General features: G+C 43.2%; 1 protein-coding gene across 1 annotated transcript in view; it reads left to right on the top strand.

Moving 5' to 3' along the window:
* Window positions 1-27,552, top strand: part of Wif1 (WNT inhibitory factor 1) — a 63,403-nt gene that overhangs the window by 18,923 nt on the left and 16,928 nt on the right. Inside the window, exons 3-4 of the mRNA XM_038314964.1 lie at window positions 20,319-20,427; window positions 26,723-26,863. Coding sequence (XP_038170892.1) covers window positions 20,319-20,427; window positions 26,723-26,863 — 250 coding nt within the window. The remainder of the gene's footprint in view (window positions 1-20,318; window positions 20,428-26,722; window positions 26,864-27,552) is intronic.

Genomic DNA, 27,552 nt, shown 5'->3' with positions numbered 1-27,552 from the left:
TACTACAAATAATGCTGCTATGAACATAGTTGAGCACATGTCCTTGTGGCACAATTGAGCATCCTTTGGGTATACACCCAAAAGTGGTATTGCTGGGTCTTGAGGTAGGTTGTTTCCTAATTTTTTTGAGAAATCGCCATACTGATTTCCAAAACAGCTGTACCAGTTTGCATTCCGACCAGCAATGCAGGAGTGTTCTCTTTACCCCACATCCTCTCCAGCATAAGCTATCATTGGTGGTTTTGATCTTGGCCATTCTGACAGGTAGCTTACCTTAAACCTAGTTCAGTCCTGAGAATACTAGCAAAGAGGTGTAGAGGATAATATTATGTGTCAACTTGACAAGGGCCATGAGGTGCCAAATATGAGCCCAAAATTATTGTAGGCATGGCTTCTGGGTGATATGAACCTTTGAATCAATAGACCACAATCAAGGCCAAATTGGCCTTTCTAATGTGAGTGGGCCCCTTCCAACCAGTTGATGGCCCAAACAGAACAAGAAGACAATCTGCTTATAATTAGATAATAGTCATTGTCCCTTAGGTCTAAGTTGCCAGCTCCAGATCCTGGGATTGAGGCCCTCTGCTCTGTTTTCACGTGAGTTGATCTCTCTAATCTCTCTCTCTGTCTCTCTTTCTCTCTCTCTCTCTCTGTGTCTCAGTCTCTGTATGTCTCCCTCTCTGTTTTTCTCTCCATCTATATATCATGTACACAAAGAGATAGACAGAGAGAGACACACACACACACACACACACACACACACAGAGAGAGAGAGAGAGAGAGAGAGAGAGAGAGAGAGAGAGAGAGAGAGAGGAGAGAAAAAGAAAGAGAGGGAGATTTTTTTCTTTTAGTTCAATTTCTCTAGTGACCCTGAACAATAAACTCTTCAAAGGTCACAGAAGTTGAACAAGGCTAAGTCTTGATTAACTTAAACTCTTGGGGCATCATATTCAAGGAGTAAAATGAAATTAATAATTTACTTTCTTGCATGAACAGCAAAATGCAGTCACATATGTGTACACAGTACTTGACACCCCCTAGACAACTGAAGAAGCAGGTCCTTTCCTCTCTTTGTGCTAATGAGCTCTTAGAGCTGGGCGGGAGGTGCGGGACCAGAGAAAGAGCGGCTGCCAGATCCCAAGCTGGGCGTGCGCTGGCGGGATGCCCAAACCCCACCGGAAGTGAACGGCGTCCTCTCCTCTGAACTCACAGTGTCACACTGCGCCGGCCTCAGGAGATCTGGCTTAGAGCCCAGCTCCCACACCCGCTATCTGGGACCTCAGACAAGCATTCCTCTCCCTTCTCGTCTGTCGCACAGGGGCTTTCTTTCTGGGCTAAGACGCCTCTGACTTCTTACTAGTCGGTGTCTTTCCCGCATTGTTCTTAGTCTTGTGTTTGAACTCAGATGACAACAAGAGAAACAGTCAGACAGTGAAGTGATAAAGCAGGGGTAACTTTTCAAAACATGGTCGGCCTACAATTCAGGTGACGTCCGTGTCTTCTGTGCTAGCTTGGTTCCGCTCCTTTAGTTTGAGTAATAAAATGGCTTAGGGGCTGAATGAAGTCCAAGGCAAGAAGCCAGGAGGGCCTTGTTATTAACATCCATCCTTTAAAACCACCCCAAATCGGATCTTCTTTATGGACACTCGTGTGTCTCCCTGGCTTGGCTCTCTGCAAAGGACTAAGTAAGAGCTCTGAGACTGTCTTCCTGTTCGCACCTCTACCGGTCTTTGTGATCATTATAACCCGCAAAAACCCGTTACTAACAGGGAACACGAACTGGCCCTCCCTCATTAGAGTGCCGTCTTTCACTTCCTGGAGATAACTGTTTCTTTGGACGAATCGTGGATAGCTTTTTCTTCATTGCCTTTTTTCCATTATAATCTACAGCATTCCCTAAAGGCTTCTGGGAAATACGGAAAAAGAGAAGGAAGAACGAGGAAGGGACTCATACGCGGGCAACTCGCCTAGAAAAGTGTGAATACGATGGTGCTCATCTGAGGGCCACTTTTCTCAAAGCAACCAACCAGTCCTAGTTTCCCTGCCGGTTGCTTAAGGATGGAGCCCTTTCCTGCACATTTGCCTTCAGGTCTTGTGAACTTGATTTTTAAATGGTTATACAACATCCCATATTTAAACATTCTCCTGTCTAGATTGTGCGTAGCATTTTACTACCACAAATAACACCATGAAGAGCAGCGTGGTATAGAAAACTTTTTCTATATTGGGATTATTTCCTTAGGACAAAATGCTAGAACTGGAATTTGTGAGTCAAACCCTCCAGATCCACACATGGGCTTTTGGCACACGCGTTAGCACTGGACTTATAATGGCTGCTCCATAGACTTGCAGCAGAAGAGTAGAAGAAATGTTCTTTTTGTATTCTTTTATGGCTTTTAAAGAATCCTACACAAGATGCTTTCCAATTGGTCCGTGTGGTCGTTGACGCGTACCGTGTTTCTGTTCCAATATGGCAAACTTAGTTCAGTAGGATTTTCATGCTGTAGGGGGCAGTCGTGATCAGTGTGGTAGGCACTTCGCTCCTGTTTTACAAGGCTGTGGGTGTCCTTTAGAGCAGTGGTTCTCAGCCAGTGGGTCATGACCCCTTTGGGGGTTGAAGGACTCTTCCACAGGGCTCGTATATTAGATATCCTGCATGTCAGATACTTTCGTTACATATTCATAAGAGTGGCAAAATTACAGTTATGAAGTAGCAATAAAAATAATGTTATGGTTGGAGTTAGCACAACGCGAGGGACTGTATTAAAGGGTCTCAGTGGTAGGCAGGCTGAGAACCGCTGCTGTCGCGTCGACAGAGCTCCCAGGCAGTAACAGGGCTGGTGTCATGTTTGAACCTTCAGTGTTCAGAGCCACGATCATCAATGACTGAAACAGCAACCTTTTAAAAGAGGAAGAATGGGCCAGGTATAGCTCAGCCCTGTAATTTTCCACTCTCTAGAGGGAGTGGCAGGGGGATTGCCGCAAGTTTACTTTACTACCCTACCAAGCATATTGTATCAATATGAGAGAACTGTGTACACACACACACGTACACACACACACACACATACACACACACATGTACAAACACATACATACACACTCACACACACGTATACACACTTTCACACACATACATACACATGTAATACACACACTCACACACATACATACACACTCACACACACGTACACACACTCACATGCACATACACACTCATACACATACATACACACTCTCACACACATACATACACACTCACACACATGCATACACAATCACACACTCACACACATACATACACACTCAGACACGTACATACACACTCACACACACACGTACACACACTCACACACATACATACACTCTCACACACATACATACACACACATACATACACAATCACACACTCACACACATACATACACACTCAGACACAGACAAACACACTCACACACACGTACACACACTCACACACATACATACACTCTCACACACGTAATACACACTCACACACGTACACACACTCACACACATGTACACACACTCACACATACATACACAATCACACACACTCACACGTACATACACACTCACACACGTACACACACATACTCACACACATACACACATGTACACACACACATACATACACACACACACAGGTGAGAAGGGAAGGAGTAAGAGCAAAAGTGGGAAAGAGAAAAAGACAAATACCATGTGTTTTCTGTGACTGGAGTGGGAAAAGGAGACTGGCGTCTGGGGGAGAGAGGACAATAGAAGATGATGGACATGAAAATAAGAAAAGCAGGATGATACATACATATGCAATGTCATCATGAAAGCTACTATTTTATACACTAACCAAAAAAAGTTCATTAAAAGAATAGATCTAGGAGTAGTCAAAAAGGAAAAGACAGGCTAGGGCGTGTGTGTACAGATGCACCGTGTGTAACTAGTCAGGCCCCGTGCTCACTCTTCAGCCACTCTTCATTGCTCTGTCCTCCCCCAAAAGACAAACCTGCCAGTTAGAGTCTCCTGAGCTGTCTGAGCGGAGGCAAGAGCAGACCTGGGAGAGGCTCTGGAGAGCACCCTGATAGCAGTGGAACCAGCAGCAGGTTTGGCTCTTCACTTCCACTAAGTTTACTCTCTGAGGAGTAGAGTCAGGAATCGGGAGAATGTCTGGTAGGGAGTCACAAAAGATTGTTTATTCGCCCCTGGCCTCTGAGCGGCGAATCCTCCTACCGCAGTCTCTTCAAAGAGAAGCATGTCCTGCGGCGGCTGTGAGCACAGCTCACAGTGTGGACACACATGGCCAGCAGAAGGGCAGCCGTGACAAAGAGAAGCCATTCTCAGATAGCCCGTGGTTTATTCTAAGTTGTCTCATCAATGGGCTACCAAAATACACTACGCTTCTGCATGAGGGATTGATGGAGGCCCATAGCCTCCACGGGTGTGTGCACACACTAGATTTCCAGCTTCACATTTGTTTCCGAGATTGCTCATTAGATCATACTAGAACGGAGCTAATATGCTGAACATCAAGAACTGTGAGCTTATCAGTTATCTGCATAGATACGTATTCAAGAGGAACTATATCTACAAAGCTCAGGACTCTTGGTTGAACGTGGGGGGAAACGGCTGAGCACTTATACATTTCCAGAAGATAAGGAACCTTCGGAATAAGTTCAAGCACCCCACTTTTCAGAGGAGAAAACCAAACATTAGACATGATGATGACTTCTGGGAATAGCAGAGACAGCTAGCAATGCATCCGGTGGGAGAACATGCTTTCTGACAGCCAGAGTCAAGTTCTCCACTCTGTTTCAATCTGGAACTCTAGTCTGCGAGGAAGTGTGATATCCTTGCATCCCAGTTCCCCAGTCCCATGAACTGCAGGATGAAAAATGTCCTTGCAGTTTCTCGGTATGTAGAATGAAGACACCCATTGATCTGTTTTATGCTATTCGATCCAACATAGGTAGCCAACAAAGGTGCGTGGAAGGGAGGTGGCTCATGATAGTGGTGTTGGGGAGGCTGTGGACCTGGAGTTGAGCATCCATCCCTGCGTGCCAGCCCCGAATCTTCCCAGCTCTGCAGTGTCATGATCTGCCGTCTTACTTTACCGGGAGACTGCCAAGAAAGTCTTGTCTATAGGACTATCTGAGATTCCCCCAAGACACAAATGCAGCCTCATCAAAAGGAACTACAGCTTTTTAAAAATAGGATTGTGTGATAGATAATACATATTGTTAAGTATTTTTTGACCCACAAACCTCTCTGCCTAATGCAATAATCCAAATTAGACCAAATCAGACCCAATTAGAAAAGGCCCAGGTTTAATGAATGCCAGGGCTGCCAGGTGGCCCCTGGAAAAACACGGTGCGGGGAGTGGGGAACCAGAGAGACCAGGGAAAACCAGGAGACCATGTGTTCATTCTCTGAGGGGCAGTTTAAATAGCATGTGGGAATGGTCTTGACCCTCCCTGGGGAGGGGTCACCATTTGGCGGGCTTTCTTGGAGGTGGTGTCTGTACTGTGACCACTCCCAGGGGAAGGGGCTTGGAATGGAGTTTTCAGCCCAACATTTTAAAATGGATGCCAGGGGTCTGGGGTGAAGCCCCCCAACTAAACATTCCAGACATTTTTGGATTAGGATGTTAGGGGCTGAGGTGATGCTTTTAACCAAACACATATTTTTAAATATAGCATTTCTTTTAATGATTCTGGAAAGTTGTCCTGACCTGGTGGGAACATGTTTCTCAAAGCCTGTGTTCCTAGATTGACTATGTCTAATATTTACTACCCATGGAGGAAGGAAGTCGTAATGTCAACACATTTACTAACCCTTCTATTCTGCTGTTTTTCTCTGAATTCTTATCAGGACTTTGGTTCTTGGAGATGAGCTCTCTCTCTCAAAAGCCACCTATTTTAGATTTAAACACAACCCTTCCTTTCTCTTGCCCCCTTCTTCCAATTAAGAAAGCATAGTTGCCCTATTTTATTTCTTACCAATTTTAATGGTGTCATATTTTAACTGGTGAAGAACAATTGGAAGTCAATCTCTCTTGAGTGTTTAAACCTATTCAATTTAAGGAAAGCCATGGGCTTTTGAATGTCTTTCTATTTGTGCCATTAAAATCAAAGAATAAACAAAAACCTTAAGTCCATTTCCAGGACTAAAGCAATCACTACCCAGTATGTACACCTTTTAAACATAGTTCTGTACTTCAGGGCTGATTGGGCCATCCGTCAGGATGGGAAAGGCTGGACTATTTGCCAGTGAGCACGCCACCTGGGAAGGAATTCGGACTGAGTTTTGAAATAAGATCAATTCTTTCTACTGTTCCTTGACCCTGATTTTGAGAAAACATCAATTTGGAATTTGGTCTGGTACTTTGTACTTCCTCTGACTTTTTTTTATGTCTAGGTTGTTCTTCTAGATATATATTTTAAAAAGCCATGAAAACCAATACTGAAGCTGACCAGTGTAAATTTCCCATCATCTTTTAAAAAATGAATAAAATAATGAACACAAGAGATTCCATTTGCAGCTTTTTAGTTTTCCTACATCCATCAGATTGTGATTCTGGTCACACCAGCCTCCCTGACTTGTGTATATCGGTTCTCCTATTCATCTGTCTCCTTTCTTCTCACGCGGTCTGTCATCTTCTGTCACAACTGGGGAGCCTAATAAGCTCGCTGGGTTTTTCTTTTAAAGCGGCTAAACTGAAAACAGTTAAGAGCCTGAGCCCTGGCCCCTTTGGAATTTTGCTCATCTTCTTTGATGACTCCGGTACCGTGCAAGACTTGGCTCTGTGAAGTAAGGGGGACCCTGGCAGAGGTGATGACTCCTGCACCTGCCCTGTTAGGAAGGATGCTCCCAGGGAAGGAAGGGAGCCAAAGGTCAGATTTCCACTGCAGATGCAAGGAAGGCATTGGAAGTCAATGACTCCGATTTTAATCTGAAAGCTACGAAGGTGTTTTCAAGCAGAGAGGTTCTGTGGAGCGGAAGAGGAGGGCCCCAATGCTCTGCTGACAACGCTGATTTGAGTTCAGGGACCTAGACCTGTGTGATCTGCTGATGAACATTGGCCTTTGCAACTGTTAAGTGTGTTCCAAAAGAAAAAAAGAAATCCATGATTAGCGGTACCCAACCTTACCCAGGTGGCATTGCAGGTGGGAGGGCAGCAGTCGCAGCTGCTGGAAGGGCAGGAGACCAAAGCAGAAGAAACGCCTTTGCTTGGCCCATTGGTTATTGATTGCTGTTGGCTTTTTATACTCATGCCTTTTTAAAGGTCTGAGATTTAATGCAAACTAGGAGACTAACTTTTCCTTAGATATCCTTTATTCTGTCGTTAGTCGTTCCTGCAACTCAGACTTTTTGTTCCCGCCCATCAGAATCGTTGGTTTTCTTTTCACGCTAGTGAGGGCCTGGCTGCCACTTGTCCACCTACATCCTTTCTTTCTGACCGCCCTTCCTCCCTGAATGGAGGCAGTTGAGCTATGCCAAACACACCCATTTCTGAGTTACGAATACAAGGTAGTTTATTTTAATGAGAGAGATGGAGAGTGGGAGAGAGAGAGGCAGAAGGAGAGAGAGAGAAACACCGAAATCACTACTTAAGAGGTTCCTAGTCAGGTCCAAATTCTTGCAGAATTTACACAAGAGCACATCTTTGCTCTTATTATTTCTAACAGTTATTTATTGTGCAGTCTTTTGATTTCCCAGTGTAATGGTTTTGAAAGCACACAGGACATGCAACTAATTAGAAAGTCGCTGGCTTTGCTTAAGTCCTTTTATACAAGGGAGCATCTAGGAGAGAAAAATAGCTATCCTTCTAGGCTTTCCCAGAAGCTGGCCCTTTAAGGCCGCACACCCAAACTAGGGGTCTAAAGAGGACTGGTAGCAGCTGTGAAAAGTTTCATTGCCTTTTATAAAAGTTCAGCAGCTGTATTCAGGGAGGAGATACGTCTCCCACGCAGGACTGCAAGCTAACGGAGCAATTGTAACATGTGGAACTCATAAAGGTCCAATTACAGGGCCGTCACTGTTTGTCATGGTTTTAACTTATGTAAGTTATGGATTATACTTTCATGAGATCATAATCAAAAGGTTATTCTTTGGTAATGGTGTGTTAGAACTTCAAAGCCATCCTCTGAGCCTTGAGAACAAAGGCTCAGAAGTTTGAGCGGAGGCCAGAATCAGTCTGTATGAGTTAACGACATTCAACCATCCAGGAGCCGGATCAACCTCTTGGTGCACGCAGCCTCTCCCCCATCACATCAGATCAACAGTCGTCACTAAAAGATGACAGTTGATTCCGTTTTAATGCGTCCTATCTTTTTTTTTTTTTTTTTTTTTTTTTTTTTTAATAAATCAGCCTGACTAACTGGGGTGTCTGCCCACATTTGGCTCAGAACTGTTGGGGGAGACTGTCAAGTACTGTCACTCACTGCTCTCCCAGACCCCAGTAGTGAAGATTAATTAGGGCCACAGCCAGGGAAAGGCATGGCAAGTATGGAGGAATTTACAGAGCTCTTCAGGTCTTGGAAACGAGAGACTGACTGTGTAATTTACGTAACAAGTCAGAGCATAAGGAAGGCTGCCCTCTATCCCGGTGTTCTGGCATGCTTTAATTGAATGCACAGGAAGACTGTGGGATTGGCTAACAACGCGAATGGAAACTCTCTGCCTTTTCCTCGACTCTTAACATCCTCAGATAAAGATTGAAGTGGGCTTAAATCCATTATACCAAATAAGCAAAATGCCCTGTGTGTGTATTCACACTGGCAACCTTGCAGCTCTGGCCCGAAAGAAGTTTGGAATCGTGGCCGCTTTCTGATTGATCCACTGGGAGTGTCGACAGCTTTTCCTGTGTGGAGACGCTGCTTCCTCTATTGGTTGCTGCTAACCAGGGCGTCCGTTCAGTCCATGGGGCCTTGGCCCGGAGACACACCCAGGTTTAACCACTCTCTCTGTGAGGTGCCTTTCCCCAGACACACGCTTGTCCTGCCCTTTGGCTCAGTTTCTGGTAGGCTTCCGTTGTACCAGCAGTGTTTCAGGTCCCACCGTCTCTAAAGAGCATCCCCTGCGTGTTGGCTAAAATTGATGGCTAAAGTGGAAGACAGAGTCTGTGAGAAACAGATTTGGGGAATCTAAACATGGCACGATTTAACTACAATGATATTTTATCTATATGGGATTTCTTTTTATTCACATAGAAATATAGGAAATTATCTGACCAGGATGAAATGCCAATGTATTTATTATTATTATTATTATTATTATTATTATTATTATTATTATTAATTTTTTTTTAGTTTCTCAAAACGGGGTGTCTCTGTGAGCTTTGGAGCCTGTCCTGAAACTCACTTTGTAGACCAGGCTGGCCTTGAACTCACATAGATCCGCCTGCTTCTGCCTCCCAAGAGGTTAAAGGTGTGCGCCACCACTGCCCAGTGCCAATGTATTTTTAAGAGAACAGACTCTCACTTCCTTAAATTCAGGTAAGAAACAGTCAGAATTTCCCAGAAGGAAGGGTGGATCCTTCTTCTACAGCCCTTTGAGAATACAAAAAAAAAAAAAAAAAAAAATCTAGGGTTCATTCCTCTGAGAAAAGCATTCATTTGCCTATGAACACAAATCTATAGATTCTAAGGATGCATGGACCTACCTGCAGGACTCCTACTTCAAAGAGGAAAATCACATTAAATTAGCTGGAAACTGAGGAGAAGAAACAAAAACATGACCGCTGTTTATAAAGTTGAGGAAGGAAGGTTAGTTGTTGAAAACAACTTTCAGAGGAAATAGAGACGAAAATAAAAACGCGTTCGCCGGACTTCACAGACGGCAGGTCTCCATCGTTAGTGGGGAACTTAAAGAGCAACGTGGAGGCCATGGCTTCGGATTCTTCTGGAAGCAACGGAATGAGAAGCAGAATCTGCGTCTTTAACCTTTTCACCGCATTTGTATGCACGAGGAGAGAAGACGGGGTTGGTGGGGGCCAGACTCGGGGGCTGTGGAAAGGGGCGTTGGTTGGAAGCAATTTGAAAGGACTTGTTTGCAGGTCGATGGGGGAAGCTCGGAGAATCCGTTTTGGGTAGGCACTGTCTTCATGACTAGGGTACAGATTCGAGTAGAGAAGGGGACTTGTGTAGGAGAAGGGAGAGACCAGAGCTATTTAAAAGAATTATCCAGGGATTCGGAGAGACAACAAGACTTGACCACATAGATCTAGCCGGATCTCAGAGTTTCTGAGGGATCTTGGGGGACGTTTGGAGCTGGCTACACAGATCTTGCTGCGTCTCCAAGATCTAAGTTAGCTACAGAAACCCAACTGGATCTCAGATTTGTGGATTTTCATCGTTAGTGTTACTCAGGAAATTGCTTTGATGCTACATCAGTTTCTTTTTTTTCAGAAACATGAGTGATGGATGGATATCTATATCTATATATCTATATATCTCTATCTATATATCTCTATCTATGTCTCTGTCTCTATCTCTATATCTATATGTATATCTATATCTATATCTCTCTATCTCTATCTCTATATCTCTATATCTATATATCTATATATCTCTATCTATATATCTCTATCTCTATCTATATATCTATCTCTCTATCTCTATCTCTATCTCTATCTCTCTATCTATATCTCTCTATCTCTATCTCTATCTCTATATCTATATCTATATATCTATATATCTCTATCTATATATCTCTATCTCTATCTCTATATCTATATCTCTCTATCTCTATCTCTATCTCTATATCTATATCTCTCTATCTCTATCTCTATCTCTATATCTATATCTATATATCTATATATCTCTATCTATATATCTCTATCTCTATCTATATATCTATCTCTCTATCTATATGTAGCGTGTGCAGTCTGTCGGCAAAGGGAAATAACCAAACTAGCCTTATATGAAATACTTAGCTTTAATAAAAGGAGAAAATGGGAGAAACTTACAGAGCCAGAGTTCCAGCGAAGAGCAGGGAACCAAGAGGGCAAAACAAACAAAACATGGATCTTTTAAAGGTATTTTGTGCCCCGGAGGGGTCACGCCCCTCAGACAAGGGATTGGTCAGCTTCCCCATCATATATAGATATATCACATGGGTAGAAGAACTTACTAGAGTAAAATGGTGATAGAGAGGGCTCTTTGGGTGATCTGAGGTAACTCAATCGATAAAGGTGCTTGCCTCCAAGGCTGACAACCTGAGTTGAGCTTCTGGGACTCACATAGTGGAAGCATAGAAATAACTCTTACAAGTTGACCTCTGACCTCCACATACACACATGGCACATACGTGCCCCACAATGCACACATAGCACATGCATACCCCCACACATGCACACATAGCACATGCATGCCCCCCACAGCACATGCATGCCCACATACATGGCACGTGCACGCCCACCCACAGCACATGCATGCCCCCCCACATGCATACATGGCACATGCACGCCCCCCACACTTGCTCACACAAGATAAATAGATAGCTTTAAAGTGTTTTCAAAAACTGCATTTCTTTCTCTAAAGTGTAAAATGAAGTGTGTAGAATAAATGAGCAGTCTTTAACCTGCTAGTAAAAGTAGCCCTCGGGATTTTGTGGCCATGAAGTCACAGACATTTTCCTCTTCCTGTCTGACTTTTAGGGAGAGGACAAGCTAATCGTTGAAGCACATCTTGTAGATGGCATTTTGATACATGAAATTTCAATTCAGTCAGATCCCATGACTTTCTCCAAAGTACTTTGAAAAATATTAGCCAAAGCTAAAGAAAAAAGTCATTTTTGACTTTTTTTTTTAATGAAAAAAAGCAAGTTAATACTGTCCATGTGGATTCAATAAAAATATATTAAAGGATTTTTGAAAACTACCTAGACTTTAAACTAAGGAAAACACGACCTCGTTCAAATATTGTGAAAGTCACCCTGAGCGTATTTCCTGACGTTTCTAAGCCTGGTAAAAGATTCAAACCTTTTTCATCACTAGAATAGAGTAGACACACGCCTACAGAGATACATACATACATGTCATACAGAAACAGGAAAAAGTGCAACACCCATCCTGCCTTTTAGGGGGCTGTTTACACCTCTCACCCAAATGTCCATGCACATTTTACACACAGTCTGCCCTAAAGAGTGGGATGTGATGGGTGGATCCTGTGACACGTGTGAAAAAACAGACAAGAGAATGAGACCATGAGGACCACGTATACTTCAAGAGGTAAGGGCAAATTTTCAGTAATGATTAAAGAAATTTCTATTAGCATTTTTATGCCTCAAAGCACATGAATACTCGCTGGTTACTTCTGAAGCATTAAGAAAAGTAATAGTCAAATATGTCCTTAGATGAGAATAAAAACTCGGTAGGGGTTGCTTTTCTCTTCCCTAAACACTTGCCTGCTAATGCTGCTTCGTTAGCCTTTCGGCATTTGTCAGAAATGGCTGCACTTCCCGTTCACACTCTCCCAGTCTCCACAGTGCTGAGGACACCACAAGTCCTTCTAGTTCCCTTCCCTAGGTCTTATCTTCCAAGTGTTTATTTACCCAGTGCCGTTGGGTCCACCCAAAGTCTTGTCTGTATATAGCTTAGTGCTCGCCCTGACTTTAAGGTTCCTTACACTGGATCTGGCGTACTTAGAGGAGGAGGTTACAAGTAGCCAAAGTCTGAAGGAAAAAGAGAAACATACGCACTCAGAAGTCCAAGGCTGCCTGCCTTGTTCTTTCCATGGAAACATGGGCAGTCTGCTGAAAGCCGTGTGTGGAGCCCACTGCATCTGCTGCTACCGGAGTCCTGGAGCTCAGACCCTACCCAAGTGAGGCAAGCATCCTACCCACGAGCTAGGCCTCCAGTCCTACAGACAGGAGTATAACAACTATGGGGCTTTGCTTGGTGGGTTGTTTTTGTTTTTGTTTTCAAGGCAGGGTTTCTCTGTAGCTTTGGAGCCTGTCCTGGAGCTAGCTCTTGTAGACCAGTCTGACCTCAAACTCACAGAGATCTGCCTGCCTCTGTCTCCCAAGTACTGGGATTAAAGGCGTGCGCCACCACCACCCAGTTTAACAACTATGTTTTAGTTATTCCTTTCTTTTTGTTTGACCTTGAGACAGACTGGGCAAAGCCTTTTCTACCTCTCATGCCTTTTGTCTTTTTTTTTTTCCTACTTCCCTGTTGCCTTTCCCTTCAAAAACAGACATCTTAACTTTGGGGCCATTTACTACAGAAGATCAGTGCTCTTGCTCTCTTGCTCCCCATCTCAAGGACTTTTGAAAGAGAGCGGCTAGCCAACGGTTTGTCAGATAGCCAGGTCTGGTTCTGGTTTGCAGAAGCCTTGGTGATTCCAAGTGCTAGGAGGAAAGATGGAAAATGTCTTAGAAATTTCAGATTTATGTGAAGCCAAACTGTGTGATCCCTTGCCAGTTTTAGTTTACAAAACACGCATGGTCCCAGATGTGTTTACTTGAACTTTAAGCTTTAATGTCACCATTATATTCCAATAATTTCACTTCCTGCATCCAGCCCACTGGTTTGGTGTGCATAAAAAATGGTTATTAGAACAGAAGAACTTGGTGGCCTGGTGCCCTCTCCCTAAGCAGCATTCCTTTCAATGCCAATTAAGTACTTAGTTAGTGAGCTAATTAAGCAACTATTCTGCGTGGAAAGGTGCTTCTTCTTGTTTTGATTACACATACACACACACACACATACACACACACACACTTCTGAAAGCCAGTTGCAAAAGGAGGCCTGGGAGGGGGCATTGTTGATATCCCACATTTCCCAGCATGCCTACAATTAGACATTGAAAGTACAGAAAGCAGAGAGGCTGGAGATGTACTTGGGGTGTGAACTGAAAGAGAATGGGGACAGCTACTTTTCAACACCAGACCCTGCTTATAGAATCCATTTATATTTGTTCTGGGAGTCTCATTGCCAAGGGTTTGTTCCAGAATAAGCACAAAACAATTACAAACTACACACAGAGTAGCTGGATATCAAATCAAATGTCAATGCTTATCCGTTTGCCCTTAAGGAATGATTCTGTATTAACTATGTGAACATCAGAGAACTACCATGCTGCAGCATCAGGGAAGTTCTTTGACCGCTAACTAAGTCAGTGCTTGTCGAAACAACAGGTGGCTTCTAATCCCAGCACAACGTGCCCTGGAAAGGAGTGGGTTTATGCTTCTAGAGCCTTCTCATTCATTCGTTCATCAAATATATTTCAAGAACTGAGTGCATGGGTCTTCAATGATCTACTGAAGAAAAATATATCCATGTCCCATTCTTTTCCATAAGGAATCCACAACTGCCATGGGCTAGACACTTAGCCTACTTCGGAGGAGTAAAGCTAGGTTCTGTCTGTAGCACCAACAAAAGCTGTGTTTAGTTGAGAAAATGATCTGTATTTGTGAGCAGCTGAATAAGATTACACAATGGCGTTTGTATCAAGGAGCATGCTGGTTGAAGGCCAGAGCAGGTCAGGCTAGGTGAAGGTACTGGAACGTGACTGTGGTATCACAGCAGGGCCAGGTGAACTCCAGAGATGACACCCATGGAAACATAAGACATGAAGGAAGTTTGACACAGACTGTGGAGATACTGTCAAGGCTAAAGACCCTACCCTGAGATAAGAAGCATCGGGGATGGGTTGATATGTGGCAAAATGATGTTTTAACATGATGTTTCAACAAGACGTGATGAGTTTGTTCGGGAGTAGATGTTTTTAAGAGGAAGGCAAGGGCTTTGTAGTGATGCCAAGATGAGAGAGAAACGGCTGGGTTAGACTTAGAAGAGTTGGTGAAAGAACAGGATACAATGAGAGACAGCATAAGAAAGGGAGGGTGGTGTGGTACCCAGGTACAAAGAGATGAGAGAGAGCAAGAAATGACAATAAACAACAACGAACGAAATGCAGCGTCTTTGTTATTGGAAAAGGATGGAACCTTCTCTGGCCTGAAGAAATCAGCTGCTCAGGGAGATAACGACCCGGCTTCGTGAGTATACCATGGATACGAGGCAGGAGGAGAAACGTTCTGTGCTCTGGTAGGATGTTGGCAGTACATGTTGAGCCATCAGACATTCATCTAGCTACCATAAAATATCAGAGGCAAGTGGCTTTAAAGGAAGAAAATAAAGTTATTTAGCTTCTACTCTGGAGAGCCAAGTTCATGGCTGGGTCCTGTAGAGAGGGCAGTGTACTACGGCAGGAAGAGGTGAGGTTGGCTGTTCGTGTGTCCATCCAGGAGGCAAAAAGAGGAGGGTCAGCAGATCAGGGTTCTCCTTGAGGGTGTGTCCTGGTGACCTAAAGACCCCCCTCAAGGCTCCATTTCTATCAGAGTTAGTAATCATTGCTGCTGTCTTTAGGCGACGCTCACTCAACCAGAACAATCAGCATCGCCTTAAAGGGGGTGTAAAATTAGTGCAAAACATGAAAAGGAAGAAAGACCAAGTCCTCGTGGGTCAGCAGAGGTGAAGTCACTGAAGTGTGGACGCAGAGGAGGCCACTTATTAGCAGTTTGTTAGGGTCAGAGGAGAGAGGGGAAGAGCCAATAAGGACAGGCAGGCAAAATAGGAAGTGGGAGGAGACTCAGCCGTGACCTAAGCCAGTGGGAGGAGACTCGGCGGGGACACAATCCAAGGTTAAGTGAGTTCAGGGTTTGAAGGATGAAGCTTTGCAGAGAGGTAAGAGGAACTCAGAAGAGCGTGAGGTCTGGCAGCCTTCAGTCTAGACATGCAGGCGGCAGATTATTTTAAGCATTGGGCATGCTTGTTCATTTTGTTGGGCTTTTTAACCTTGTACTATTTCCTTTCTTGTTTATTTTAGTGGCTGTCTTCCTGCCCTTCACATACAGCACAGGGGCTATTTTATATCGCTTTATGCTTCTCAGACCCAGTACCCTGCTAATCTGAACTCTTTGACCACTATAGTCATCACAGATTGCACAGTGAGAGCAGGGATTGGGTGTAGGAAACGCTCAGCAAGGGCTGTTTAAAAATTCGCACCCACTGCCTGTCCTACACTCTGTCGCTGCACAAGTCTGAAATTTTCTTTGGAACGAAGATGATACTGGAGAGTTTTACTTTTCTCTCGTGACCACGTGGGTCAGCATCATGATAGAACTTAAGAGAGGTTTGGAGACCACAGTTTTTATAAAAGACCGACTCAGAGGTTTCTGAATTATTATGCTTATTAGATTAAGCATACACCCCAAGCCCAGACATTCAAAGCTAGACAAGAAATGCTAGATTCCTCCCATAGTTAACATGGGTCTGTCTTTCTTCCTCTCTGTTTTTACCCTCCAAAGAGCCTCAGACCAAAGGCCTTCCGAATTGCTCCAGTTTGCTCTGTAAATGATGTCTTCATCTCTTTGGAAGGAATGACTCTAACTTCAGCCAAGTCAATTGGAAGCAAGATGAACGGCTTCCAGCACCCCTCCCTTGATAATATTTGGGTGCCTTTTATATTTCTACACACAAAAAAATTTACTATGCAGCAAAGCAGTCCAGCAAAAAATTTTTTTCAGCAGCTGAGTTTAAAAGTGAATTAATTATTCCCCTGAATAGACTGATTCTTTGTTCGAATACAGAGCACTCTTTTCATGTATTTCCCAAATAACTGCCCTCCTTGCCTCTACCTGAATTTCCACTAATGTCATTTAATAAAATGAAATGTACTTTTTCCTAATAGCAGTTTCCAATAGAACTTCACTATTATAGTTCATGCTCTGAATTCCTTTTATCTAGGTAATAAATCTGCAATTTGTGAAACTTGTTCCCAAACTTTAAAGCTAGTTCTCTGTTCTTTTTGGCATTGAATTTGGGTTTTATTTGCCTCCAAATAAGTTTTTCCAATGGAGAGATTGGGGTCTAGGAATATTTATTATATTATAAATAAGATAAAAATGGAAAGTTCTGTCTAGAAGCTAAAATATAACATAAATCTAAATCTAACATTCATTTGATCAACCATTCTGTGACTTTTAAACATAAGTCCTTAAGTGAAGGGGATATATATATATATATATATATACATATATATATATACATATACTATTTTCATGCTAGTGAAGGGTAGACCTCTTTGTGTCAAGATCAGACAAAACTGGATAATTTATAAGCAACTTTCAAGTTAGAATATTTAAGAGACAATTGAAGGAGTAAGTGGGAAAGATTCTTTTAAAAATACACACGTATATAAAATAAATACGGACTGGTGAGACAACCCGCAGGTAAAGGCCCCTGTAGCCAGACTTGACAACCTGAGTTCAATCCCCAGGCCTTACGAGATGGAAGAATGGAACCAACTCTCCAAAGTTGCCCCCTGACCTCCACATGTGCTGCATGCCACCACACACTGAATAAAAAGAAATTTCAAACATAATAAAAAACTTTACATAAACAACAAAAACAAGTATGAAGGAAATTACATATTTTAGAGACTTAAGCACCATTATTATCCTCAGTAAGAAGGACAGACAGACAAGGTTTGCTCCAACAACTACCTTCTGTGGATAAAATCCAAGAAACTTGAGCTCCAATGTACAGACTTAGTGTCTTCCATTGGCCACATGGACCTGACAGTAGGTGTTCCATGCTTATTTTTTTAAGTTAACGAATTAAATTTCACTATGAAATGAATAAAGACACATATTGAAAATGTGGAGGGGCAGAAAAAAAGAAAATCATAGGTATTGTCAGTTATAGTTCAGCAATGTCTTAATCTGGACACTTCAGCTCTCTTCTCACCAATAACACCATTTGAAAAGTGAAAACTCTAGTTTCTTCTACAAAATGGTCTTAAAGATTCACAAATGGAACTTTTAAATGTATTGTGTATAGGAAGGCAGCTTTAATTTCCAAAGCAATAAAGCTTAAAGACATGCCTATTGATTAACAAAGGGCAATTTCTTAGTAGGACTTGAAGTTTTGGTTTCGTGGTATTTCATGGTACCCACGCAGTTCTTTACTGTCATCCTGGGTTCTGTTAATGAAGTGTTCCTGTTGACTTGGGACACACGATGGACATTACAACAGGATTTGCTGGGCTATTGTTACCTGCTGTTTTATTATCCTTGGTGGTACCGATAACCAGAATATAACTAATTATGATAGCGTCAGCACCAAGGCGTTTCACGGTACTACTTTACTGTGTGTTAAAATAAAACATTGTAGTGATAAATGCTACGGAGCAGAGCATGGGGGTGGTGTGTTCAGTTGACAGAAGTCATTGGAAACACCTGGATCTGGGGAAACTGGAGTCTTTCTCATTGATTTTCCTGCAGGGACAGACATCCTATTCATTCTTTATCTCAAAGGAATCCATTGCAAATTGAATTACCTTTCCTGACAGCATTGCTTTCATGGGCTTCCTTCAGATCTCTGCCTGCCCATCCATAGGGGAGCAAGCATTTGTCTCATGAACTGACCGTCTGTCTCCCTTTAGCAGATGAGCTTAATAAATGAATTCACCCAACCCCGTCACTCTCCAAGGGAAGGAACATCGAGGTCTTCTGGAACCTTTGCAGTCATTGCCAAAGAAGGGGATTTGGTTAATGAAGGTGCTATTTTGGCTCCATGAACTCAGGGCGTGTTTCTTAGCTCACTGTACGTGTAGACAGAATCTCCCTGGAAGCTGAGATTCCATCTTATCCTCCCATGAAGTCCTCGGGGACAGACGTATTTGAGGGTGATTTAAAGCACAAAGTGGTTTGAACGGCTTCTATTGCATTCTTCATGTTTTCCCTGTTATCAAATAAAAATTGTGCTGAATGTAAATATCATTATTTTTTTTTAAAAAAATCCTGGTCAGTTCACATGTATGTACGGTAACTTATTTCTATAATTAATGCATCCAAAACTCTAGCTATGTCTTTGGATAATGGCAGGAGCACTCAGCTTGCCTACTTCACATGTTACCTTGTGTGTTCTTTATTAGCTGCCCGTTATTCCTAAGCAAGAACAGATGGTTCTTAGCATAAACCATTTTTGAAGATTTGTGTGTGTGTGGTGTGTGTAAGCATGTGTGTGCATGCATGCGTGTCTTCAGAAGCCAGCAAAGATCATCGGATGCCCTGGAGCTGGAGTAACAGGTGGTTGTGAGCCACCCTATATGGGTCCTGGGAATTGAACTCTGGTCCCCTGGAAGAGCAGCAAGTGCGCTTAACCACTCTCTCTCCAGTCCCCACAAACAACTCTCATTAGCAATGTTAAGCACCAAAGCTCCATGGTTAGACTCTCCCTCAATTTTCCGTATTGATGGGCTCCTGAGTAGCAAGACTTTTGCTTGACTACTGATATAGCAAGAAGATGAAACTGCTTACATTGTAAAGTTTTCCAGCTTGCTGTCATTGTGATGTTTTGTTTTGAGTTTTTAGGTGTTGAAGGAGCGGCGGGCTGTGTCCCGCCACCCGGCTAGCTTTGCCCAAAATAATTACACGGAAACTGTATTCTTTTAAAACACTGCCTGGCCCATAGTTTCAGCCTCTTATTGGCTAATTCTCACATCTTCCTTTAACCCATATTTAGTAATCTGTGTAGCACCGTGAGGTGTGGTTTACCAGGAGAGATCTTAACCTGCGTCCATCTCGGAGAGGAGAAGCACGGAGACTCACTATGGCGACTGCCTGAAGCGTCTCCCCAACTCTTTCCCAGAATTCTGTTCTGTCTACTCCGCCTACCTAATTTTCTGTTCTATTAAAGGGCCAAGGCAGTTTTTTTTTATTAATAAAAGCAACACATAGACACTTCTCCATCATTTAGGCTTTTCTCTCCATTAAACTGAGACCTTAAATGTAAACCTTTCAAAATTAACGACAGGATTCTCAAATTTTGGCCTTTAAGAGTTTTCTTTGCCCTTAGGCTTCTAACTCATTGACGATTGTTTACCACAGCTCTACCAATTTCCTCTGATTTAAGAATTAATGACCCAAGATGCTGAGGTGAGCTTTCCAAAGGCTGTTCACTAATCGCTTTGATATGTCTTATCCCTCTGTTTTTCCTCCAAATCCTTCTATAGATAGCGACCAATAACACTGCAGAAGTTAAATGGCTTTTTGAGCAAGCTCTAAATAAATGCTCGGAGCATTTTAGAGGCTCTCTTCTCTCTAAGCAGGGTTCAGTTCCATATGTATAAATAAGAAAGAGTGCATTATGCTAACAGGATATTTTAGATGCTGGGGACTCCCGAGTTCCCAGAGGGAAAATGGTCACTCTTCCATCGCGTGGATGGCTTGTCAAGAAGTCTTTTCTCGATCACTGTGGTTTCCTTGGTGCTGACTGGCAATGCCTTTTGTTGCAGGCAGAATACTTCTATGAATTCCTCTCTCTTCGCTCCCTGGATAAAGGCATCATGGCAGACCCAACTGTCAATATCCCTCTGCTGGGAACAGTGCCTCACAAGGCATCAGGTGGGTGGCCTTTGCTTTGAAGAAGTTTGTTAATAAGACTTAATGGAGATGAGGAGATATAAGGTACATATGCCATCCATTTGAGCGATTATGGGATGTTTTCCTGAGGAGAGCTGTTGAGGAGGGCAGTTCAGTCATTGTCTCTTCAGGCAAAGGATTAGGATGAGAATAAAGAAATAATGGGTTTATAGTTTCCTAAAAGCCCAAGATCGCCCAGACCAGACTCATTCATTAATGATTCTAGATTTTTTTTTAATAAAGGAAGAAAGAAAAAAGAAAATAAACACGTCTGATGGATGTATTCAACCAGTGAGTGTGGGTTAGCCCAGTACACACAAATGTGTCAAAGATTCAAAGTGGTTGGGGGCAGATGATAACCAAGAAAAAGTTCCCCAAAGTTAGCGTGGTGTCAGAAAGCCTTTAGGGGATGGAGTGACATCAACCCAAATGTCCTCATGTAACCATCCTGCTTGGCTGAAGAAACATGTATGTGATTTGGTCCTAGCTTTTCATCGAGTGTGATAGCCACTCAAGCCTTATCTAACTTGATCACACCAAGACCAGAACTGCAGCTCTCTCTTACAAGCTTGAGAAAATGAAGGGTCACACCGATTAACCACTTCATTCAAAGTAAAACTAGTAACACAGAGCCCAGGATTTCTGCGTGGGTAGGAAACGGAAAGTACCCCTGTGTTTTCTTCTAGCCTTGTGTCAAGGATCTATGTTCTTACATTTGACACTGCGTGACAAGCCTGTCATTTACAGGTCTTTCTGAAAGTTTTTCTTGCCCTTGTAAGACATAAAACTTTTATAGCATTCTGTTACATGGATATGCCATAATTTATTTCTCTGTTCCCTCACTTTTTGTGAACAAGACATGTTTGTAGAGCTTCATGCTATACATACCATGGTGAATATCCTTTGACACTAAAAGATGCTCTATAAGGGAAGAGGCCCCATGTGTCTTATTTACCATGACTCCTAATGCAAGGCTCAGCACACAGCCAGCACATAGAACGTCATTGCTGGATTAATATGTATACTAAACTCTTGGTGCCTACTTCTTCATTATAATAGGTTGTCAGAGTGATATATTTTTAAAAGGATTTATTTATTTATTATGTATACAACATTCTGCCTTGATGTATGCCTGCACGCCAGAGGAGGGCGCCAGATCTCAGTACAGATGGTTGTGAGCCACCATGTGGTTGCTGGGAATTGAACTTAGGACCTCCGGAAGAACAACCAGTGCTCTTAACCTCTGAGCCATCTCTCCAGCCCCTCAGAGTGATATTTTTGTGGTAAAGACCATGATATGAATATTAACTTTAAAAAACTATGGAACTGCCCAAATGCCTATAGTACTTTCCTATAAGTTACACCTATTGGTACCCTGGTTCCAGTGTGGAATGTGGTTGGCTCACTGTAAGCTCATCAGCATCGATTACTAATTATATTAACTACTTTGCCAATTTAAAATGTGAAAAGCAGACTTTTCACACTGTCTGTTAATCCGATTTTTAAATTTTCCCACTGAGATAGAACACCATCCCAGAATTTAGCAGACTCTGTAAAATATCGGTACATCCAACTTATTTTTTTAATTGAGATAGTAGTGTTCTTATTAGTTTGCAAAACTTGTGACATACAAAATAGGTTGACTTATCTTTACTGTCCTTTTTCTCAAGCTACCATTTATTTATTCATTTATTTAGTTGGTGGGAGAATAAAATTCATATTGCCAAGCATATTATTCCTTATTTTTTTTCTCATTTCTTTTATGTTTCAAAATTAAGCCCTGCTCCGGAAGCCGTCAAGTGAACACTTCAGCTTGCCTCTGGAACCCTAGGGACATTTTGGGAGGCAGGCAGTAGAATGAAAGAACAGCACTAGCCCAGGTTGGGCTCAGTCATCAGCTCCTAGGGGCAGAGGTTCACTGTCATGCAACCTCCTTCGCATTTCCATGCACGGTGCCAGCCATGGCTGTGGCTTTCTAGCATTGTGAAATAAGTAATAGCGATTCCTACTTTTAATCTCATTCTTCTAGAGGAATGATAAGAAACTTGTCCAGTATCATATAAGAATCCCTCCAGGAGTTAAGTGGGGTCTGTAGAGTGATTAGGAAGTGGGCCCCCCACTGAGGCTGCGCTACTAATGTCTGCCATTTCCAATACATACTAAATGTCTAACTTCCCGCATCTTCTACCTACCTTCAAACAATTTTTAGCGTCTAGAAGAGGGTTTTTACTAAAATTCTACTTTAGGAGCTCCTGAAACACCAACTATTGCGCTTGCGAGGACAGAACGCCTCACGGGAATGCTCATATGTCCCACATCGCTTTCGAGTACTGTGAAATCTAGAAACACAATGCTTACAAGCTGGGAGATGGCCCTCCTGGGAAGTGCTTGCCACACAGACCCCTGGCACAAAGCTGAGCTTGGCAGTATCCAGCTGTCATCCATCCCCAAAGGACAGGATCCCTGGGGTTAGCTGGCCAGCCCGTCTAGCCAATTGGCAAGCTTCATGCTCACTGAGAGACCTTGTCTCAAAAATCATGAGGGAGGGCGACTGAGAAAGACATCTGCTATCAACCCCTGACCTCTACATGTGCACACACGAACACACACACACACACACACACACGCACGCACGCACGCACGCACGCACGTACGCACGCACGCACGCACATACATAAAAATAATAAAATATAGAGGGAAGAGAAGATGCCACTTGGGTCAAGGTGAGATTTTAAGAAAAGGCAGAGGTTTTCTTTGGAGACAAAGGGATGGCCATGTGTGTGTATGCACACATTCCGCTTTGCCCCTTAAGTCCTTTCACCTCGGTGAGCATGTGGATTTTTTTTTCCCCTTTCTTTTAGAAGCAGATGTAGGGTTTGTTTGCAAAACTGCAGGTGCAAAGAGTTTATGGGAGTTTCAGATCACTGTGGAGCCGGGATTCATTAGCCTCACTGGCTCCGTCCCCACAGTGGGAGGGGTGACGGCACCTTGAATTATTAAAAAGTAACCAAATCGCTGGGTGTTTGCTCTTAAGCGTCCAGGTAGCATTCATTATTGTGCCGTGCTGTTTTATGCTAAGCTGTTCTTTTATCCCGCGGGTGCCTTTGGGCCTGGACATCCCTTGATCTTTAACAGTTACAAAGTGCCTGCCTTCCGGCATTTGAAGAGAACAAAAACAGGAAATACAAACTGTGGAGTGGTTCGGTAAAACTACCGAGTTATATGCATAAGTATATAACTAGTTTCCGTCAAGTCGGGCTTGGCCTCTTTGAACACTGTTACTGCACGAAACCCATAGAACAGCAGTAGGTCTTAGGAACCCAGTGTATAGAAGATTTTAAATATGTGTTAATGTTGGAGGTGTACTGCCTTCTTCATGGCTCCAGGCCAGACTGAATGGTCAGTATTTGCTGAGACAGAATGCCACAGCAGCTGAAGTCCCGAGTACTTACATTGAATACTTTTTATGTACATGTATGTGTATGGGTGCATGCATGCCCCTGTGGGCAGGGGGTACTATATCACATGTATGTGCGTGAGTGTGAAGGCCAGAAAACCGTCTCAGCTGTTATCCTCAGGAACACTAACCTCCTAATTTGAGACAGGCTCTCTCATGGCCCTGGAGTTCACCATATTAGCTAATTCATCAAATTAGCGAGCCAATTAGCTTCAGGGATCCCCTGTCCCTGCCTCTTCTGTGCTGGGATTGTAAGCACAGGCCACCATTCCCAGCATTTAAAAAATATTATTTGTATTAGTTTTTTGAGAATTTCATACAACATGTTTTGGCCATATTTACCTCCCAAGTTCACTCCCACCTACCCAACTTCTTGTTCTCGCTTCCTAACCTTTATAAAAGTCCATCAAGTTGTGGGTGGAGAGCCTGTCTTGGAGCATGCTCAACCTCTCAGGGGGTCATACCTTTAAAGAAAACCCACTCTCCCTCTGCCAAAAGTTAACAGTTGCCAATAGCTCCTCAGCCGGGGCTGGAACTTTCTGCCCACTCTCACTTCAATGTTGGGATTTTGTCTGGCATGGACTTGCGCAGGTCTTTGTGCATGCTGTCACAGGTGCCCTGTTGTGTCGAGAGAACACGGTTTCCTGGTAGCTGCCCACCAGGCCCTTCTTACGTCATTCTGCCCTCTTCCCAGGAGATCCCCAGACTGGAGTGAAGGGGCATCCCTCTTCGTGCTGAGCACTTAGTCTATTAATAATTTTCCATACCTTCACCTCTTGTGCACACCCAGACGTTTTGGGTTCTGAGGATCAGACTCGAGCCTCCATCCTTACAAGTCAATACTTTACTGACTGAGCCGTCTTCCAAGCCCTCGTCTAATCAGGGATCAGTTTACCATTCCGTGTTCTGTGACATTACAACTGAGTTCCCGTTGCCTCTCATTTTCTACCTTCCTGTAAGGGAAGTGTGTCAAGTGACAGGATGCTCTAGGGGTGTAAAACCCATGCCCATCTGTGTGTGGAAGGGGTATTCTGTTAGAATAAGTGTTCCTTTACCTCTCCCTAAGCGTTGTTTACGTGCAATCAGTTGCGCATCGCTGTGGGCTTGAATGCCATGTGAGTTCATCTGGTTTAGTGTTCCGAAGTTGTTTTCATTCACCCTGGTTTACACAACATAGGCTGCACTGGAATGCGAAGCATCTGGCCTTGTTTTCATTTAGCCTTTGGTAAAAGTGGACCTCTACCCCCAGGCTTACCACTGCCAAAGGACACTGCCCTATTTCTACTATCTCTTGGCAATGCCAGACGCCGCAAAAGAACTTTTGTTTTGCAAGTTCACTAAGAAGATTGCGTGGCCAGCTTGCGTGCTGACGGGAGCAATCGCCAGCTCTTTTTATCTTCTAACCCTGGGAAGAAGGTGTAGTCACACTCCAAAGGGAGAAGGTCTGTCCTGCTTTAATATAAGTCCATGTTTAGTGGCTGTACCCACCATGCAAAAGCTCTACATACACTTAGTGGCAGTATTATCATTATCATTATTATTATTATTATTATTATTATTATTATTATTTATGAAAGAACTGGAGTCTAGCTGTCAGCTAGATCAGTCTTTCTCAGTGGGTGGCATGGTAATCCAGTACATTCTGGAAAGTTTCACAATCATCCTCTTGCCCAGTAGCAAATGTCTAATGAGCCCATTCCTCCTCGTCACTTGTATTACGAAACTGGTGGCCTCCTCATTGTCTTCGTGCAGAAACATTTGAGTTGCCATGTCCTGCCTTGTGGCCTTGTTGTCAACACCTGGACGTGCCGAGTACCCAACAGGTGCATGGGAAGCGGCTCTACATCAGCTAAAGCACACACCAGACTTAGCCTACCCGCCACATTAGCTCAGCTCACCACTCTGTGATATCATAGGTGTCTTGAGAAAATAGAAACCTGGTTGACTAGGCCACTGCTGGAGTCTATGCTGAGTTGCAGAATATCTTCAAAGAATTTGCTTTGTTACTTTCAGATCAGAAGAATAAAAAATAAGTTAGTGGGCTATTATGCCAAGGGCTTACTTAATGGATATAATATTATATATTATACCTTTTTCTGGCTCTTTGGGGATGGTAACTGTCTCATCCTAATTAATATAATTATATAATATAATCACAAATGTCTCATCCTAATTAATATAATTATGCTCCTTTTTGCATCTTTAATTTGCAGACCAAAAAATAAGAAATAAAAAATACCCACCTTTTTAAGGTGTGAAAACTGGCGCTGGAGAGATGGCTCAGTGGTTAAGAGCAGTTACTGCTCTTAAAGGGACTCACATTTGATTCCTTTATTAGGTGGCTCACAACTGCCTGTAACTCCAACTCTTGATCTCTGACAGCCTCTTGCCTCCACATGCCTGCACACACGTGCCCAAACACACATATGCACACACAGACACACATCACACAAAAATTAAAATAAAATCTTAAAACGATCTACAAGCTAAGATTACTAAGCCTAAAATATACAAGCTAAAGATACATAAGTCAAGATACATAAGTGTCTCAAAAAATAAGGTTTTTTTCAACAAAATCTTCCCAGTTCTGCATTTGTGGAGCACACATTAGCAAGAGCCATTCATTCTATTACCTCCTAGCATGGTGCATGAGTTTCACCGGGAATCCCCAGGTAATCAAAATACCTTCTCGACTCCCATGGAGATACATGAAAATCACAAAAATGTGCCCCTCTTTGCTTCTTCTTGGTCTCCCTGTGGTTCCTGTGAAGCCGGAATCCGTCGTCCAAATTGACTTCACAGCCTCTCTTTTCCCTTTAGTTGTTCAGGTTGGTTTCCCGTGCCTTGGCAAACAGGACGGCGTGGCAGCATTTGAAGTGAACGTGATTGTCATGAATTCTGAAGGCAACACCATCCTTCAGACCCCTCAAAATGCTATCTTCTTTAAAACATGTCAGCAAGGTGAGCACTGAGAGCCCCTCCAGAGAGGGCTTTGGAGGTGGGGAGTCATACCTATGGCTTGTTTCATTTTCTTTTTATATATACCTTGGAGGGAAGGCGTGGTACACACAGGGTCCGTTACAGGTACTTAGATTTTCTCAGTCTTTGACAGCATGTAGGAACCTTAGGGACTCCAGTGTGCTGTCAAAGACAAGCTTTTCTTCCCCCTTTTCTAACATAACCTTAAGGAGTCCCCATCTTTATCTCACCCAAGGCCAGAGACATATCCTTTCTTGTTCCAGTCCCTCTCTACAGGAGTCAAATCACCACCAACATTTCTCCCGGTCACAGCAACACTGCCTACCCATGCCCCGCCAAATGCTCTTCACAGCCAAAGACAGGAAGTCATGATCACACAATGCTACTGTCAGGCAGACAGGGCCTCAGCAACTCATTGCATGCCCTGGGTGCCCACTAAGCACAAGGGAATAACTCCTTCCCCCTTCCAGCGTCAAGTTTAAGCTACGGAGCCAGTCAATGCTCTAAACACATACAAAAAGCCACCTGCTCTCTGGCAGTGGATACCAGAGGCAATGCCCCTTGTTCCTCGGGTGTGACTTTCAGCGGTGGGAAGAAGTAAGAGCAGCTTTGCTCCCTCCTGTGTGTCCCCTACTGTTGTACTTAAGATTGCAGGGAGAACAGGGTGGAAA

This window comes from Arvicola amphibius, chromosome 17 (assembly GCF_903992535.2).
Source record: "Arvicola amphibius chromosome 17, mArvAmp1.2, whole genome shotgun sequence".
NCBI lineage: Eukaryota > Metazoa > Chordata > Mammalia > Rodentia > Cricetidae > Arvicola > Arvicola amphibius.
This window is presented reverse-complemented; position numbering and strand designations above follow the sequence as displayed.